Below are 19558 nucleotides of genomic sequence, written 5' to 3'. Positions count from 1 at the left end.
AAAGAGAAACTTAAGCAGAGATCTAACGTTCTTTTTCTTTGCTTTACTGACACCAGCAAAGAGGATTGGCTGAGGATCTATGTTTAGGCTTTCATTTCCCATCTTGGATAGGTAGGAGAGTGGAGTCTACGGCGGTATTTATGTGTTATAACAAAACAGAGATCCTGCAGTTGTATATTCCATTATAACATGTACGTCATTATGGTCTATTTTACCATTTTTGATATGGGATTCACTGAAAAGAGAAGTGTGAGCGATGTTTCCTAATCTTTCACTAAATCTTTGTCCATCACTATCTCAAAAGGAAGAGATTTTTCTCAACAAGTTACAATCGTTTCCTACCAAGATTTAGCTGAGCTGTTTTTTTCTTTTTTTGATTTTGTTTCTAACCAGTCCAAAATTTTGATCACATTGACTAAAAAATGAACACGAACTGAGTACAGAGTTACGATTTCAACCTAATGAACCTTGGCGAACCAATTGCAGAACTTAGTCATTGTTGTGTTTCGGTTTTGTCCACCAGTGGCATCACTAAGTAATGCAATTGTTTTAGTATTTGGGAGTTTTGCTAAGTTTTTCTTCAAGCAATCATGCAAGAAAGAAACTACAGAATTTCCATTCTTACTGGAATGGGTTTTCATATGTCAGTAAAAGTAAGAAGCGCCATCATTGTAAACATGGACTTTGTTAAAAACGTTCAGCCAAAGCATTCGTTTGTAAAACTGAGAATTTACATTAAGGCGAGGAATCAGATAGTTCTGTCTATAGTTAAATTCCAAAACAAGATGATCAGAGTTTGCATGCTCGCTTAACTTTTCTTTTGAGACATACTCATTTTTTAGCTGTTTATGCCTTTGAAATTTTCTTTCGTGTACTGGAAGATGCACTTTGCACGGGTTGTTTGGGCCTCATTTAAGTTTTCTTTGCATTCAACCCAAAAGTCGCAAATGTCACTTTTTGGTTTAGTAAATTTGTAACGGAAATGCTCCTTAAACATTTTAAAGTACTCCACATAAGAAAGATACAGGTCTTCATCTGTACTTTTACGTTAGTATTCTTGGAACATATCAAACAACGTTTTGATGGTTTAGGATTTTCAAAGTATCTTAGTTTTGATTCATGCCCACAATAATGAGTATGATCACTTGGGAACATACTTAGATGTTTTCTCATTAACTGTAGAACATTATGACTGAAAATGAGGTTATCTCACACCATAATGGATAGTGTAAATTACAGCTGTACACACTCTTGGTAAAACACATGTCAGAGAGCCAACTTTTGGATATCAAGCCATAAATTTTGTGGGTATACAGTACAACAAGGTGGTTTATTTGAGCTACTTTCTGGGAAAAGGGCACATAGACTTATTCTTTCAGAATAAGCCTCAATTGTTGTGCTGCTCAGTTAAAAAACTTCGTTTTAAGTATTTATTTACGAGACAATCAAAATTGGTTACAAACACTATTTGGCTAAATTTGATAGTTTGATATATATAATTTTATAAAGAAAATCTCTTGTGATTAGTTAAAATGTTTTCTTGCAAGCTTTAACCCTCCGACTGCCCTTAGTATTTTCCTTAAATGCCAAGCCGTTTTCCCAGTTTTGCAAGCTTTCTTTCTAAAATCTGTAACAAATTGATTTTTAATGAAAACCTAACTGTATTTGGTATTATTTTGTTCACAATGAACAATATAATACAATTATCATAAGTAACTAGGGTAAATATTTTCATTTGAATTTTGTATGGTGAGTGGGGATTTGTTTTTGTTTTTTGCATGTAAAAAAGCAGACCTGGAAAAAATAGTTGTGTACAAATTTCAAATTACAAGACAGCCTAAATTAATTGAAATCTTGTAAGCTAAAAAAGGTGAATTAAATCTTTTGGTCTAGCAATAAAATTATTTACTTGTAATGGAAAGATAGAAGAGATGTGACAATGCTTTCAACCTATTGTAGAAGGGCAGATTTTGAAGAAGTAGTTTCACAAAGAGAACGAAAAAGGGAAAATCCAATGTTGTTGTACTGCACAATAATTCAATGGGAGGTGTAGACAAACAGGATCAAAAACTGCCATCCTTCCGTCAGTGGATACTCCTGTGAGACTACAGAGTATAAAATGGGACCACTTTACTAACAAAATACCTCCTACTACTAAAGAGAAGCCTTCCAAATGCTGTATAGTGTGCACAGTTTATAGAAAAAGATTAGAGACAGTTTTTGAGTGCAAAAAAAGTACGGAATTTGCATCTGGAACAATCTTAAGAATCTTACATATAGAAAGAAAATACACATATTGTTATAAATAAATTGAAATATGTTTGAGTATACTTAAAATATAAGTTAGTAAAATACAATTTTAACATTTTGTATGGTAGTTTAGTATTTTAATTGACTCTTAAGTACCCACCCAACGATTTTCATTGAAAGATGAAAAGTTAATTCGGTACTTAAGGTAAACATATTTGAATTTTAATAGGTAGTCAATGGGTTAAAAATTAATATGCTTCTTCAGAGTCAAACTTTTTAAATTCTTTAACCAAGTATGTACTACTTTTCTAATATTATTATTAGTTTAATAATCTTTATTTTAATATTATATAATGTTTTACGGGATTTGCAGACAGGATTTGTAAAAGCGTTTTCATCTTCCCCTGAGTCATTCACTGTTGGTTTTGCTCGTATTGAAAGAATCATGAGGTCTCTGTTTGTGAAGAATCTCTTTCTCTGGCCACGATTCCACGCCACAGTCAACTCGAGTCTGGATAAGCGTAAGGTTGGACTTTTCCTAGTACTGTAGTGTAGTGTCTTCTCCTGTAGCAAACCCAGCCAATTACAGGTAGTTGAATTATATTAATAATTAAATATGGTATTTAAATTAATTAAGGCTTAAAGGTTTTTAATAAAAACTATATTCATTATTTAAAAGTTACTTTGAATATTTAACAATGGATTGTGTTTTCAACATAAAAAAATAGTAATTATTAATTATTTCAAGTAAATTTCAATTTGATCATAAATTTTTGTAAAGACATTAAAAACCTAACAAACAAGTTGTAGAATTGTATTACAAGGTTGTACCAGAAAGTTCCTGGACTGTACTTGCCATTTTTTTTTTTTAATGTGACTACAAACCAGCGCGCTAGTAGCTTCTGCCGCAATAGCCGCTGAGTCAATGTGCTGAGTTTCTTTGTTGTGAGTGGTTAGGTTATGTCTACAAGTTGTGCTTTGTTGTTGTGTTATTATTACGTGGCGATTTTTGTGATGGCTGATGATTTCAAACAACACAATGGTGTTTCTGGATCATAACCATAAAACCAACTTTCATCACCAGTTATGATCCTGGATATAAATGTGGGGTCACTTTCAGATGTCTCTTTGAATTCACTACACATATCAATACATTACTGTTCAGCAGTCAAAAGCCGAGGCACAAATTTTGTGCAACGTGATGCATGCCTCAATTTTTAGTTAAAATTTCTTTACAGCTTCTATACCTAATACTAACACTACTACATAAGTCATTTATTGTCTGACGATTGTCGTCATACATTTTTTCCAACAATTCATTTGTTTTGCTCGAGGAAGGCTGTCCTGAACAATTATCATCTTCCATTGAAGTTCTGCCAGCCTTGAAACAAGCGTACCACTCAAAAACCTGTGTTCTGCTCAGCGAATGTTCTTCAAAAGTTTCTTGAAGCAATGCTATAGTTTCTGTAGGTGATTTCTTAAGTTTAAAGCAAAACTTGATGCAAGCCCATTGCTCAAATTTATCAGCCATTACATAATGATAACACACAATAACAACAAAACACAACTTTTAGACATACTCGGCACAATGACTCAGAATCTAATGCGGCAGAGGCTACTGGCGCGCCAGATTGTACATCGTGTAAAAAAAAATTGGCGAGTACAGTCCGGGAATTTTCTGATACCACTTTATATATCATATTTTAAAATTGATTTTCTTCCTTAGGGCCAACGTCTAAAATAAATGAAAATTCTTCACCCCAATTCAGATTCTAACAGTAAATGTGATTTTAACATGTATTAACTCTCCCAGGCAGTTTGAGGTGGTGGCACTGTCAATCATTTATAACAGGTCACCTCTCTCAGTGTCAAGTACTCTTCTGGTGTTCGTGTAGTGTTATGCTAAATAATTTATAACTTAAAAAATAATCATAATGAGTTGATCTTTCTTTTATTATGTATGGGGTGGAAGTAGGCTATAACTTGCCATATTTATTTAAATAATAAAACTTATTAAACATTTTTTAAAATAAATACAATACAAACAAAAAATAGATTTTTTGATCTTTGTAAATTTGTATGCAACTTTATAATTGTTCTCTGTAAGTAGGAACAAGCATAACGTACTAAGTTCCAAAAAAGTAAGTATTAGTAATAATGAGATGACTTTTCATATATATTAATTAGTACCAAATATTGAAAATCTACACTAGCATAAAATTTGTTTCTTATATTTGGCAAATAGCTTTTACCAGTTGTAAATTAAATCAAGATAGATAATCCGTTTTTATTTGATTTATTGTGTATAAAATGAAGCTCAGTACAATGCCATATGTCAATATTTAGTAACAGAATAATAAATATTCAAAAAGCCGATCTAGTCGGTCCTCGGTACTTTTCAGATAAACTCGCTGACTGATCTTTTCAGCCTTAGGCACAACTATCTGAAGGCTGATTTTATCGGCTCTTTGCACTCAAAGGGTTAATGTTATTTAAATACATTTATAGGTGTTTTAAAAAATTATGTTAGTATTACACTCATCATCAATTTTATAAACATGAATTTTTTTCACACTTTCTATGAATAAACTAAACTTGCATAAATTTGAACTAGGTTAAGGCTGTTGTTCTTCATACTCCGGGTTTGAGACATCCCAGCCCTAAATTTTTAGATATAACTTATTAACTTTTGTATTACCAAGGTGGCATTGTCTGGTTTTGCGGAAATGCATTTAGGATACTCTTCTATTTTAATAAGTTTAAAATTGATTAAAGTCATTGTTTGAAGAGATTGAGAAAAAATATTTATCTATTTTCTTGTGGAACCATAATTAGCATTTGTGCTTTATTCAGACATTTATTTTGTAATATGGACAAAGTACAAAAAATTTAATCATTTCAATATAATCAATAATATTTTTAATATTGAAATAAATCATTTTAATCAGTACTTAGTAATATTTAGCCTACTTAGGCATACAACACTGTAGTATCAACTAATATCTTGATTAGCATAATAATTAACCTAAATTACTTTCAAACAGATTTTGTATAAATGAATAAATATACTAAATAACACAGATTGTGGAGGCTATAACTAACCTATTAAAGCCTAATCAAGTTGTAGCTTACTACAAACATTTCTGATAAATAACAAGTTCGTTGGCTAGATCGGTATGCCATTTCATTCCAATATGATGGCCATTTACACTTGAAAAAATTCACAACTGGGTTATTTATAGATCTACAGAAGGCTTAGTTCACCATTTCATTTCCATATGGCAGCTGTTCAAACTAATTAACTCTGTTATTTATGAACCTAGAGAAAAACGTGTTCTTGAGTACGTATAAAATGTTCATGTTTTTTGTAATTAAAATATTGTGACTCAAATAGTTTTTTTTATTGATTACATGTAAATCACCTAAGAAATAAATTTTATTATTAACATTTTGGTTGTTACAAAATTTACCTATTTCTTATGATTGAGCCAGAATGACTTGTTTATATGATTCATTATTTATAATGCAAAGTATTCCTGAAAATAGTATAGAGACAACTTAAATTAAAGATAGCGTAATGTCTTAAAATTTTTTGAAACATAATGAAATACTTGTAATTGTTGTCCAAATTTAAAGTAAGAGTGTCACCTCCAACTATTACTTGTACTGCATTATGACTTACAATAAATAAACTTAGGTTTACTTCATAATTTTAGTGAAAATTATCTGACTAAAGTGTCTGTATTTTATCAGGCAATGGTTATTGAACTGCATGTGCCCTTCACCCCTCTGATGTCCACCATCCAGACTGCTGTCCTGGACCTTGTCCACTTCTGTGTCAAAGAGATTAAGAGGATAAATCCATCTGTAAGTGACACCAGTAGGGTTCTGGTTTCAACACATTTCAAATCAGCTCTTGAACTAGCATTACTCATGGATATTGCTTTTCTGTAGTATTAATCCATGAAACAGTATAACACCTTCACTGCTGCATAAGACAACATTGTAAGAAATGTAATATTGCTTTAGTTGGAAACTGACTCCATCACAGTGGAGAACGCTCTGTCAAAGACCTTCCACAAGCTGCTGCAGCTGCAACTCGATCCGATCTGGCACCAGCTAAGTGCCAACACTAAGCAATTGGTTGCTGACCTCAAGATACTGCGCTCTATAATCACGTCAGTACCGACCTTAATCTTGACCTTGTCAGTAGTATACTTTGGCCGTTCCTGGGACAACGCACCCGAGACCGGATCTGGGACAAACCGTGTGAGACCGAATCTGGGACAGAAAATTGTTAGAGAGCGACTAAGAGTGTGAGTACGGGTAGTCAGAACCGCGCCGCGCGAATCACCACGCATGTCATCGCTGTCCCGCCACCGACACCACGCGTTGTTACTGTAAGTATGCAAGCAATCTCGGCACGCGCCTCGTTCATCACCGTCGTTCAAAAGCCCTTTACCTTCTATAACATGTTCAGGCAAAACAGACAAACATCTGACTAGGTACTTCAACCCTTTAGGTGTAGCAATTAGGTCTTCCATTTCATCGTGAAGGAAATCAACTACAGACAGTTTTTCATTATGAAAGTTGTTGTTTCCAGCTTCTTCCTGCGCTTGAATGTAGTGTAACCTGTCAATGGAGGTCTTTGAAGTTCTTTATGTACTTATATTCGACCGGACTTTCATTGTAAACCTTTAACCCTGAACCAATTGTTGCCACTTTTCCATTCACCAACTCATCCCAAATAGGTTTTATCATATATTTTCCCACTTTAGTCCTTGACTTGATTTGGGACGATTACTTTTTGGGATTGTTTCTTTGGAAAAGCGAGTTTGTCCTCACCAACATGTCCTTGTAAGAGTTCCAGTCTTCATCGGTGTACAGATCCTTCTCTACTATATTGTTTTTCGTCAACAATCTCCAAAGACCCTCAGTCCCTTTGTATTTCTTTTGAGAGCTGACTAATATAATGTCATCATAATCAAATGTAATCGGTTCGGAACCGATCATCGGCTGCTCTAGATTTTCATCGTACCAAATACCAAACTGTTTGTCGTTGGATTTTGGAAGGTATCGGGCTCCTAGAGAACCAAGTGTTACTACTTTAGAATCCATCAACTGTTTCAATCGATTGCTCTTGAGGTTGTACTTCTGGCTCATCATCGTAATCTACATCCTCAAACGTTCGACGATCTGATGCTTGAGGTTGAAATCTTACCAACTGTTTCATACGGTTTTGACTACGTATCTTTTGTGTTTCCAATTCTCTATGTTGTTTGTTCCCTAATGGCTCTGGTGATTGGTTTCGTACTTTTTCTCATTTTCACGAACATCTTCTAACTCTTTAAAATGGGTCTGAGCAAACTCACTTTGTAATTTTCCGGTTTAACTCATCCAACTTTCTAGCTTTAGAAACAGTGAGCGGTCGATCATGTGTTATTGATATGTTACGATTGGCAGACGTCTCATTAGCATTTGATGATATAGTATTTTTTGTTTGAGAAGTTTTTTAATTCATCCTGTTCAGCACGTTTGAACTTTGCAGCCAAGACAGTCCTGAATTTTTTCAAGTCGCCTTGCTTCTTTTGCATCTAGTTTATTCGCCATGTTGTATACTTATAGTAATAGATACAGCGTTTATTCTTCAAATCTTTCAAGTCACGTTTACACTGGAACGTCAAATTACGTTTTAGAGAACGTTAAATTACGTTTATGAACGTCAAATTACGTTTAGAGAACGTCAAAATTACGTTTATGAACGTTTAAAATTACGTTTATATTGAACGTCAAATTTACGTTTATGAACGTCAAATTACGTTGATGAACGTCAAATTACGTTTATGAACGTTAAATTACGTTTATGAACGTTAAAATTACGTTTATGAACGTTAAATTACGTTTATGAACGTCAAATGCTTGAACGTTCAAATTACGTTTATGAACGTCAAAATTACGTTTATACTTAAACGTCAAATTACGTTTATGAACGTTAAATTACGTTTATACTTAAACGTCAAATTACGTTTATGAACGTTAAATTACGTTTATACTGAACGTCAATTACGTTTATGAACGTCAAATTACGTTTATGAACGTCAAATTACGTTTATACTTGAACGTCAAATTACGTTTATGAACGTTAAATTACGTTTTATGAACGTTAAATTACGTTTATACTTGAACGTCAAATTACGTTTATGAACGTCAAATTACGTTTATACTTGAACGTCAAAATTACGTTTATACTTAAACGTCAAATTACGTTTATACTTAAACGTCAAATTACGTTTGATACTGGTACGTTGTACAGCGAAGTATTATTCAACACTTAGTTTCCTTTTTAAATTGCACATGTATTTCCTTTTTTGTGGTTTAGCTGTAGTATTAATAGATATGAATCCATGAGGTGTTTTCCAGCACTCAAAACAGAGAGCCTCAAATTGGTTGAAAGTCATGTCAGAACCTACAAAGTCCTGGAACACTCTCTTTGTATAGTACTTGTTCATTGTAAAACAGACACAACAGATTAACATTGTTTCGTATGACCTGCATATCAACTCGACCATAGCTCTGACTCAGGTAGACACAAGAAATCCCTTTATGACGTCCTCTAATGAAATAGTCTTTGATTTTAGTTTGCTCTTCTAGGAGGCAGTCATCGAAATACCACAAGTGAGTTTGGTTTGCAGTCATCGATAGAAATGAGATCTTGACAGGACGAATAGAAAAACGCTATTTGTCTTCTAAGGTTTTTTTCTAATCTACTGTATTGTTCTCGCAGATTCTACATATGCAGGTTGTTCTATTGAACGACTGAACACGTATAGATTCTTGAACGGAACTCCATCTTTGTTGTAAATGAAATTCAATAACAAGTTCGTTTTTAAAACCACTCCCAGACGGTCCTACAATAAGACACCGTAACGGTCTAGGTAAAAATTGGTCTTCGAATTTATCTTTGCAATACACTTGAATTTCCATAGTATGTTTCTCTTACATACATTTAAAATTTAACAGTTTTCGCATATTCTATAATGACCCCATGCTAGGGTTCGGATATTGTCTTCGAGTACGAAACGTTTGGTCGTCCTTTGATGAAAGTACCACTTTATGGTGTTCTACGCTGTAGAGATTGTGTGCTTGACTCCGAATTGTATTCATCGTTTTGTAGTGCTCGATGTTACTAAACAAACAGTCTTTATAGTTGCTAAAGGTAATTTCATTTTCAACTACAGCTTTTTTCACGGCCTTAGACCTCTTTATGTAATGGTTGTCTTCTATATTGCTCGCATACATCTTGGATCGTAGTCCTACAAATTCTCGCATGATTCGACCATTAAGTTCATCTTTCATTTTACCCAGAACTTTTTTGTTTACGTGGGGAGCCCATATTGGTTGGGGTTGGGGTAGTCACTTGTATCAAATAATCCAAATTATATGTTTCATGTCTTCGTAGAAGTTTTTAGTTTTGATGTCATATATCAGGGAATCGGTATCGGTGTACACCATTTTTATATTAGATCCATACTTCTCTTTCATTACATTGTAGTGGGAAATCATACATCAGTGTCTTTGATATGTCTAGAATACTCATACCTACGTAAATAGGTTTATTTAACAAAAGTTTGTTCTTACTAAAATGTACAGCAACTAGGTTTTCTGTAAAGATGGATCGACTCTTAAAGTTCGGTTTGCTAACCCATCTTTCCACTAATTTGGACTTAGTACCCAAACGAATGTCCACACGATTTCTCATATTTTCCATTGTTTTTCCAAAAACTGAGTTGTTCATAAGTTGAAAAAGTCTTTCTCAAAATCATTTTTCGCCTTTGTACGCTCCATGGTATTCAGATTAATGTACGGTTGCAACCAATTGCTTTATAAAAGTAAGGGAGGCGCAAAGGTCCTTTTAGGACTAAGTGCGGGGACAAAGTGTCCTCTTCCCTCAGAAAGAAAAAAAAAAAAAAAAAAAAAAAAAAAAAAACCAATTGCTTTGACTGAAACTAAGAACTCTATGAACATGTTTTAGTTTTCATACCCAGACTCAAATAAAGCTTTAAATTTTTTTGTAGTGTACGACATACTTTTCTTTGAGAGTTGTCAGAAAGCTTTGCCATTTTCGATCCTGGTGGGACTCTACGTTCTGGAGCGAGAGGTAGATCAGAGTGTACGTCGTGTAGTTCTTCAGGATATTCCAAATCAACTTCTAATATGTAGCCTGTGGTGAATCGTCACTAACTTTCATTACATCGATGTCTGTACTGCTCCACTGAAAGTTTGCATATGGTAGTTTACAGACATTGCCCACCCATACAGGTTGTTTGCATCCAAGTACATGAGGTAGTTATTTGGTTTCGATTTGTCGTAGTCTTTCATGTAGGGATTGTTTGCCTTCGCATATCGATGAGAACACTGTGAAATACCACCACGAATACCCTTTTCAACCATGAGTACCATATCGATGTCAGTCAATTAGAGACAGTTCGACTTTTGTAATTTTTAGCATTGCGTTCCAAGCCAAACCCAGGTGCTGTGAAATACCATGCAGGATCTAATTTGTATGTATTGAGACATACATCCCTGAAGTTTTCCATAACATCTGCAAGCAGCAAGACATCGGTTTCGTTATATAGCAATTGTATATTCTTTCATGTTCTGAATGTTAAAGGCTGGTCCATACATCGCACGCATGTTTGTAATCTTCATTTGTTATGTGTTGTTTATTCAGTCTATTGTAAAATTTCTTCTTGACTAGGTAGTGATGTTTCACTATATTTTTCTATACTGTCCATGTAGTCGTAAGGGTACACTCCTTTTCGTAGCAATAAATTGAGGTCCTTACCATTGTAATATGTTGAGATGGTGTTTTGAATTGAGATCTAGTCAGATTCTTTGCCAACCTATCGAGACTTTGTGACATGAACTTGAATGAATCGATGAATCGTAGTTCAATTCCACCTTCCACACTGACCGTAAAGGAAATGTACCGCTCCTTGTTGTTGGGTATCAATGATATGCGATTTTCGAACTTACCAAACTCTTTAATGAATAGGTGAGTGTCGTAACCTGCTAAATTATGAATGAAAACAGGAATGAACCTAGGTTTTTGAAATTGATGTTACACTTGTTGTGAGCTGCTCCTCTAAACAAACCCCGTCAAATGGTTATGGTCTCTAACACGATCATCACCAAGAAAATTTCCACAGATATGACACGTAGTTGTAGATTCAAACATTTCCTGTTGCTCTTTTGTCATCAACTGCATGGGGACTATTGCTTCACTCTTGTAAAGTTCATTAATCCTTATCGACTCCTCAATCAATGATTTTACAAATACATGTGCAGCATCATCTCCAAAGTATTTAATCGGTGGTTTGGAAAAGCCGTCCCTCTGACACCCCATACATACAGAAGGAAATGGCATTATGTTTTCTGATATTTGATAGTGAACGACTGATGATTACCATTACAATCCACTTTACACGGTTGACATGTTGAAATAGGTTGCTAGACAGCATTCAAAGTCTGCGTAATACACAAAGGGCACTCTCATTGAGCAATTGAAATCTTTAAATCTAATTACAGTTCCTGGCTCTGGGTAGTTCCAATTTCACAGCATCGTGTGTGTTACAGTCTTCTCTATGCTTGATGAGTAAATCCTCTCTCGTAAAGTGTTGCAAACACCTATTACATATCCCAAATCTTATGTCCATTTTGTGAGATCTGTGAACTAACCAAACGGGACATATCTTTGATCCAGCAGTAGTGAGTGTTTGTTTTTTTCTCTGATAAACAGTAGATTAACATGTTTTTCCATCTCGTTATCAGTTATTCTCAGCGGGAATATATCGAACTTGTCATCATAAGCATAGACATTAACAGAAATGCCACTAAGTCTTTTCAAACTTTGCTATATCATCAAGTTTCATGGGGCATTCGCAAGTTGCTAGTGCATGAAGCAGCTCTCGTTTGAAAGGTTCGTAATTGCTGATTCTTTCTGGATGAACCTTAACTGGATGTAAAGCTGCCAGAATAGACCACATAAAACATTTCTGATCTTCGTTTTTTACATTAATAACAGCCTTTTTTGGATTGAATCTGTTTTGGTAGAACCACATAGCTGGATCCGTGAAAAGGAACGTATCGGTTGACTCTGATCTCCAAGTCTTTCACACTTTTTAGTGACCATTGAGAACCGTTTTGCCTCAAACTCCTCCATCTCAACCAACATCTTAAGTTTTTGCTGAGTTATAATAGTCAGACAGAGACGTTGTCGAGTAAAGAATTTCATTTTTCGTTTTAAAGTTCATGACTTGAGTCACCTCCACATCGTTTATTATTTTCTTGAATTCAGCATGATAAACCATGTTTACCTTAAGATTCTTTTCTTTTACAGCTTCCTGAAGTTTGTCAACAACGAGTGGTTTGCATTATCTCAAGAAACATTTTTTGGATCTTTGATCCCACGTTTGTTCATAATCACATACGTTTTCAATCTTCCCGTGAATGCCGACTGGACTTCTGATATTTCATCAAGTATTGTCTGTGACTCCTCTGGAGTACGTACCGGAACCAGATGAGGTGTTGAAGGTGATTCTGTTTCAGACAGAAGCTGTCTCTCTTCCATGGTAGGACTAATCGAATTCTCACTATTAATTGTACTAGTCGGTGTCTCACTAATAATCTTTTTCACACCTGTAGTAATCTTTTTGCGGTCTAGTCGGTTTTCGGGATCATCGCTTCAAGAGCTATATCGTTTGTATTGACCTTCGGTACTTGTTTGACTTCCCTTGGTCGTTTTGGGTATTTTCTTTACCAGCATGTTGATGTCTGGAGTAGGTGCCGGCAGTCTTGGTGTCAGTCTCGTAATGGGTAATATTTCACTCCTGTATCGAGGACCTTCATGAAGTGCTGACAAACGGATATGATGTTTCGATTGTTTGTGACGGTTCCAGTTGGATGACTCTATTGGTGTTTCACAAATCCAACACGTTTTACTTTTAGGAGCTGGTTTGATTTCCATCTTTTTCAGACGTTCGTTATATATGTCATACCATGCTGGTTTTTGGCACATTTCTGAGATTTTTGGTGCCGAGCCATGTTGGAAACCGTTATTTTCCTTACTGCATTTTGGACACGGTTTCTTCTGGGGTTTTATTTGAGCACGTACATCGTCGGACTAAGCACGTTGTATGTTGGACTCTCTGGGATATGTAGTGGTGAATGGTATACAGGACTATATGGTATAATGCAGTGAATAGTCTGACTTATCCGGAACTTCAAATGGTGGTGGACCAAGTATTGATATAATTTTCGATGAATCGGGGTGTATCCTTTTTACTGGTGGTTCAAACTTTGGAGCGTCAGCTGTAGATGGACCAATTATAGCTCTAATTTTGGAATAGAAATCTGGAGTGTCTAACATAGACAAATCAAAATCAGCAATCGCGTCTTGTTCTTCAGGTCTGAGATTTGAATAGGACTCTGGCAACATAGACATATCAAAATCAGCAATCACGTTCTGGAATTGATTGTCACTCACAGCATCAGCGTAGTTTTTCCAACATAGACATATCAAAATCCGGAGTTTGTCTGTCTAACGTGGACATGCATTTCTTTGTTTTTTTATGGCGGGACATGGAGGAGTTTCCTGATTTCAACACCACACCTTGAACATACTTGTTTCATCGAAGGAGGTTTTTCATTGAATCCGTTGGAAGAAGCATAAGCTGGTGGATTTGACGCTGACATACACTTCTTTGTTTTTTGGTGGCGGGATAGGTTAGATGCAGTAACCTCAGCTCCACAATTTGGACATTTCTTGACTGATGATCTTCGAAGACCGTCCGTAGCATTGAGAAATGCTGTTTGCTTGCTAGCAGGAGAAAAACGCCATTATTATAGAGCTGGCTACTCTCTTACTGTATGGGTGATTGACGATGGAAAAAGGATGAGGTATGGATGCACTTCTTTGTTTTTTGGTGGCGGATAGGTTAGATGCAGTAACCTCAGCTCCACAATTTGGACATTTCTTGACTGATGATCTTCGAAGACCATCCGTAGCATTGAGAAATGCTGTTTGCTTGCTAGCAGGAGGAAAAACACCATTATTATAGAGCTGGCTACTCTCTTATTGTATGGGCGATTGACGATGGAAAAGGATGAGGTATGGATGGATGAGAATAGGAAGAGGAGTAGGAAAGAGGGTGGGTGTGTGGGATGAGTGGAAGGAAGGATGAGAGCATTATTAATACATTTGACTCTGAACTAGAACATAGTTTTTTTGTAACTCCTTTTTCATAAAACGATCCTATTATTTCCTCACCAGACTGGTCTGCGATTTTGTAGGTAACAGGGCAAGTTTTGTTGACAGCCACAATCCGAAAGATTTTCTCTTGTCCAATTTCTGTGCGGTATTTATTTCCAAATACATCTTTCTTATATAGTAATTCTTACACGGTCCTCCAACCGAAAGTCTGGGTCTGAATACTAGACATCGTCCAGTGTTTGCGTACATGTTTTCTTAAAGTTTTGTTCATTGCTTGAATTCACTTCTGATGGGCTCAATCTTTATAGTGCTATGAAATTTACTGTTATATTGACGTAGAAGCTTCTGTAAATGTGACACCATCTAAAAGAGTTTTGAATTTCAAAGTGCACTTCATTTTTTTCATTGAGAGTTCTATGGAAAACGCTCTATAATGGCACTTTTTTCCTCATTTTCAGTATGGTATAACTTTATTTGATTTTTGTGTAAAAACTCTCTAAATTCCTTATTAACAAATTCTCGTCCTTTATCCGTGTGAAGAAGGTTTGGGGGTTTGTGACCAACCAATTTCGCTCTTCTTAATATTTTACCAAACGATTTAGTAACCTCTTGTGAGCTTTTAGTTTTTAATGGTTCTGACCACGCATATTTTGAAAACGTATCAATTACATTAAGTATGTATCTGAATCCATCATTTTCCTTTGAAAACCTAATCATTACAACAAGGTCTGCAGCCCACAAATCATCAATACCCAAAGTTACAATTTTTTCTCTTAGGGAATCGCTTAACCACAGGTTTATGAACCTCTAATGCTCGAAGCAGGACTTCTTTCCGACTTTTCTGATTCATTAATACTATCCACAATACACTTACATTATACCAAACTAGTAATTTATAAGGTGCGGTGTCTCGCGCGGCACGGCGGTGACTGGACAGTGACGAGGCGCGTACCGATTGTTTGTATACTTATAGAAACAACACGCGGTGTCTCACACGGCGCGGTGGTGGTGACGGTTTCAGCAGTCGCGCGGCGCGGCGGTGACTGGACAGTGACGAGGCGCGTACAGATTGTTTGTATACTTATAGAAACAACACGCGGTGTCTCACACGGCGCGGTGGTGGTGACGGTTCAGCAGTCGCTCGGCGCGGTGATGACGAGGCGCGTGCCAATTGCTTGGCGGTGACGGTTTCAGCAGTCGCGCGGCGCGGTGCTGACGAGGCGCGTGCCGATTGCTTGCATACTTACAGTAACAAACGCGTGGTGTCGGTGGCGGGACAGCGATGACATGCGTGGTGATTCGCGCGGCGCGGTTCTGACTACCCGTACTCACACTCATTAGTCGCTCTCTAACAATTTTCTGTCCCAGATTCGGTCTCACACGGTTTGTCCGCAGATCCGGTCTCGGGTGCGTTGTCCCAGGAACGGCCAAAGTATACTACTCTTGTCATTGTAGGAATAAAACTCTTTTCCGATTATTTTAAAAAGTTAAAACTTCTTTAAATTTCTTGACTCTTTTCTTTTAAAGGTGAATTTTTTATGTTCTACATTATTCTTCTACAAATTTTGTTAAGTAATTTCTCTTAATCATGTATGTTCAAGAATTTCATAAAATAATTGGTTTTCTCAAATATTGTCTTAATTCTTTTTAAACTTATAAATCTTTATAATATTGGTATAATAATGACAGCCATAGTATAATTTTTGAAGATTTGCAGTTTCTTCAGATTTTTGTTTGCTTTTTATTGAATGAGACAAAGATACAAACCAATATTCAAATTAATATTGCCTTGAATTAAAATAAAAAATAAAATACTCTTGCCTCTTTCATGAGTAATATATACTGTATACTGTACCAATAATTTGAAATGTTTTGTTTCTAGATTAGTGCCAAAGTGATCTAGCACATAAAAATAAAGATACTCTAATAAATTGAGTAGAAATTGTGAATTTGGATAGTTTATTCTACCCATCAAAGGTAGTTTGAATATTTATACTTAGTAATTTACATTCATTAAGATAAAAAATTACTAAAAAATAGTAAGCTATCCAGATATAAAATTGATAACCAATCATATAGTTTGTATTAGATACATCTAACAGTAATATTGATTGATATCCCTCTGTTTTATCTATGAAGGTTTATTTTAAAATTTATATGACCACTGTTCTATAATTATTAGTAACTCAAACCCACCTTTATAATAAATAAGAATAATTGTACTTTTATCAGTTTCAAATCTACAATAGAAACATGTAATTTAGTTGTGTTGTTTAATTATCTTATGTATATTAACCCTTTGAGTTCCAAGAGCCGATGAGATCGGCTCTCTGTTATTTCTATAAAGTGTCAAGGGCCAACTAGATCAGCTTTTGAAATATTTATTATTCTGTTATTAAATGTTGACATATGGCATTGTACTTAGTCTCATATTATACATAATAAATTAAATAAACATAGATTATCTAATCTTGATTTAATTTGTTACAGCTGGTAAAAGCTATTTGCCAAACATGAGAGAATTTTTATGCAAGTACAATTTTAAATATTTTGCATTAATATATAAGAAAAGTCATCTCAGTATTACAAATATTTACTTTTTTAAAACAGTAAATTATACTGGTTCCGCTTACATAGGGAACAATAATAAAGTTGTATACAAATATATTAAGATCAAAAAATTCCAATTTTTCTTTATTAGCATTTAAAAAATATTAAGAATTAAAATTTGGCTGTATAATTTTTAATTTTCAATATTTCAACTTATTTTGTCAACCAAATAAATATCATACGTCACATCCTACTTTTTCCCCAATACAATAAACAAACATAATCCCATTATGTTTATTTTTGAAAAAGTTGGTAATTATTTTTTGGAACACTACACAAACGCCAAATTTACAAAAATCCAAACTCAACTGTACAGTTACTTACTTTTTAATTTTGGTATGTTTTTCCTATATACATAAGGAACAATAAAAAAGATGCATACAAATAAATGAAGTGCATAAAGTTACAATTTTTGTATTATCATGTGTTATAAAATTTAATTTTTGTTTGTATTGTCTTATTTTAAAAATAAGCAAATGAATATATCAAATATTACAAGTTATATCCTAATCCCCAAGAAAAATAATTTAATTATGTTTAATTTTTAAAAGGTTGTAAATTATTTAGGTGAACACTATAAAAAACACGAAACGTCCTTGGCACTGAAAGAGTTGACCTGTCATAAATTCTTGGCACTGACAGTGCCACCACCTCAAAAGGACTTGGCACTCAAAGGGTTAAGTATATAAGCTTTAATTCAGTAACTACATAAGTATTGATTTAATATTCACTACAACTACACATTATGAAAAAATTTACAAAAATGAGAACACTGTTACATTTACCTTGAACAACACTATTAAATTTGTGTGCTAATATACTGTCATGGACTTAAATACCTAGTTTATAACTTACACATGTTATATGGATTTGATTGATATGTACATCTTTCAAGAAGTTAATAAGCACTTTCATTAAATAATGTTTAATTGGATGTAATAATTTTAAACAATTTAATAATGAAACACTTCAATCTTGTAAAATTTCATTTTTATGTGATTTTATCCAACTTAATTCCATTGTCTTGTGTTACAACGTATGTATCTCATACTTTTCATCTATTAAATTTAGTAATACACAAGGCAACGGTTTCAAAAAAAGTACAATCCAGGCGATGCTAGACCCCCTAACATTTTATAATAAACATCTCGCAAATCTTAATTTTAAATTTATATTTGACTTTATACCCTTATAAACTAGTATTATAGACAATATGGGGTTGAACATAATCTTAATAACTCATTTTTTAAATGTTATGCTTGCATAAAATAAGTCAAATTTATATAACGATAATATCCATTAAAATCTTTTGACATAGGCACAATCAATAAGTTTGTTTTATGACAAGAATCTAACTACTTTTCAAAGAAGTTTGATGCATTGATACCTGGAATGTAACTCTTGATATAACTTGACAATTTCTTTGATCAACACAAACTAAAGTATGTTGATTATATACAACTTGTTGTTTTAATGGTTTGTTATGTAGCTAAAAATGTATATTTTTTAAAGTTGAAAAGTGTTATATTTCATCATCCTGTACAGCAGTAAATCAGAAGGATTTATTATTATTATTATAGTATTTTGATGAATCTATGTATATAAGATCACTGTTTCTTGTAGTACCCTCACCCAAGGCCACAGTGTGCGTCTGCAGGCATTGCTGTTGACTCTACGCAGCAGTGACTATGCCAAACGAAGCTCAGGCTGGATTATGCTTGACTCAGCTGAAACTCTCTTTGTCTCTGCCAAGAAGCGACTGTACAATAGTAAGCAGGGTACGTACACTTCAATAAATTATTTTTTATTTGAAGTCTATTGGGTGAAGTAAATAGACCAATAAACTGCTAAGAAGTAATAGTATTTTATTGTAAAGAAGTGAATCAACAACTGCTACTACAGGCCGTCTGGAACAGATGGTAGTTATTATTACTTCCTTACTTCTACTACATCATAGTAATTACTGTATTTTTGTGGACTGCTGACTCTCCCTAAGCTATGCAATTAGATAAGCATGTGAGACTGAATTGCCCTACAAGACATGACACTCAAATCACCATCACCTCTGGATGATATTATGTTTTAGACTCCAACATCTTCACCCACCTTGAAATCTCAGATCAGCCACAGCACATACAAAATTACTATTTTCAGCTTAAACGTCAAAATCTTCCTGTTTCATTACTTTCAGGCTATCAAATAATTTACACATTTTTCCTCAAACCATTAAAGTTGTATCAGTGACATGCTGTCACTCATGAACGTACATGAACATGTTATTGTGACGACTGAACTCAAACAAAGTCTGGTTTATGCCAGTCTCCACAAATACGAAGCCGTTACTACAGCAAAGTAGTAGTTAAATTTTATTCTCATGTATCTGGAGCAAATACTATGGGATGCAGAAAATGTGAATCAAGAACTATA

At 34.5% G+C, this 19558-nt stretch overlaps 1 protein-coding gene across 2 annotated transcripts in view; it reads left to right on the top strand.

Moving 5' to 3' along the window:
* LOC124362476 (DNA repair endonuclease XPF) overlaps nt 1-19558 on the top strand; it is a 51043-nt gene that overhangs the window by 11752 nt on the left and 19733 nt on the right. The window contains exons 5-8 of one of the 2 annotated variants that reach the window (XM_046817016.1): nt 2624-2776; nt 6004-6117; nt 6280-6428; nt 18755-18909. In XM_046817016.1, the coding sequence (XP_046672972.1) occupies nt 2624-2776; nt 6004-6117; nt 6280-6428; nt 18755-18909 (571 nt within the window). The remainder of the gene's footprint in view (nt 1-2623; nt 2777-6003; nt 6118-6279; nt 6429-18754; nt 18910-19558) is intronic. The other variant, XM_046817025.1, reaches the window with a different exon arrangement.

This window comes from Homalodisca vitripennis, chromosome 1, assembly GCF_021130785.1.
Source record: "Homalodisca vitripennis isolate AUS2020 chromosome 1, UT_GWSS_2.1, whole genome shotgun sequence".
NCBI lineage: Eukaryota > Metazoa > Arthropoda > Insecta > Hemiptera > Cicadellidae > Homalodisca > Homalodisca vitripennis.
The sequence above is the reverse complement of the archived record's forward strand: the minus strand, read 5'-3'. Positions and strand labels throughout refer to the sequence as shown.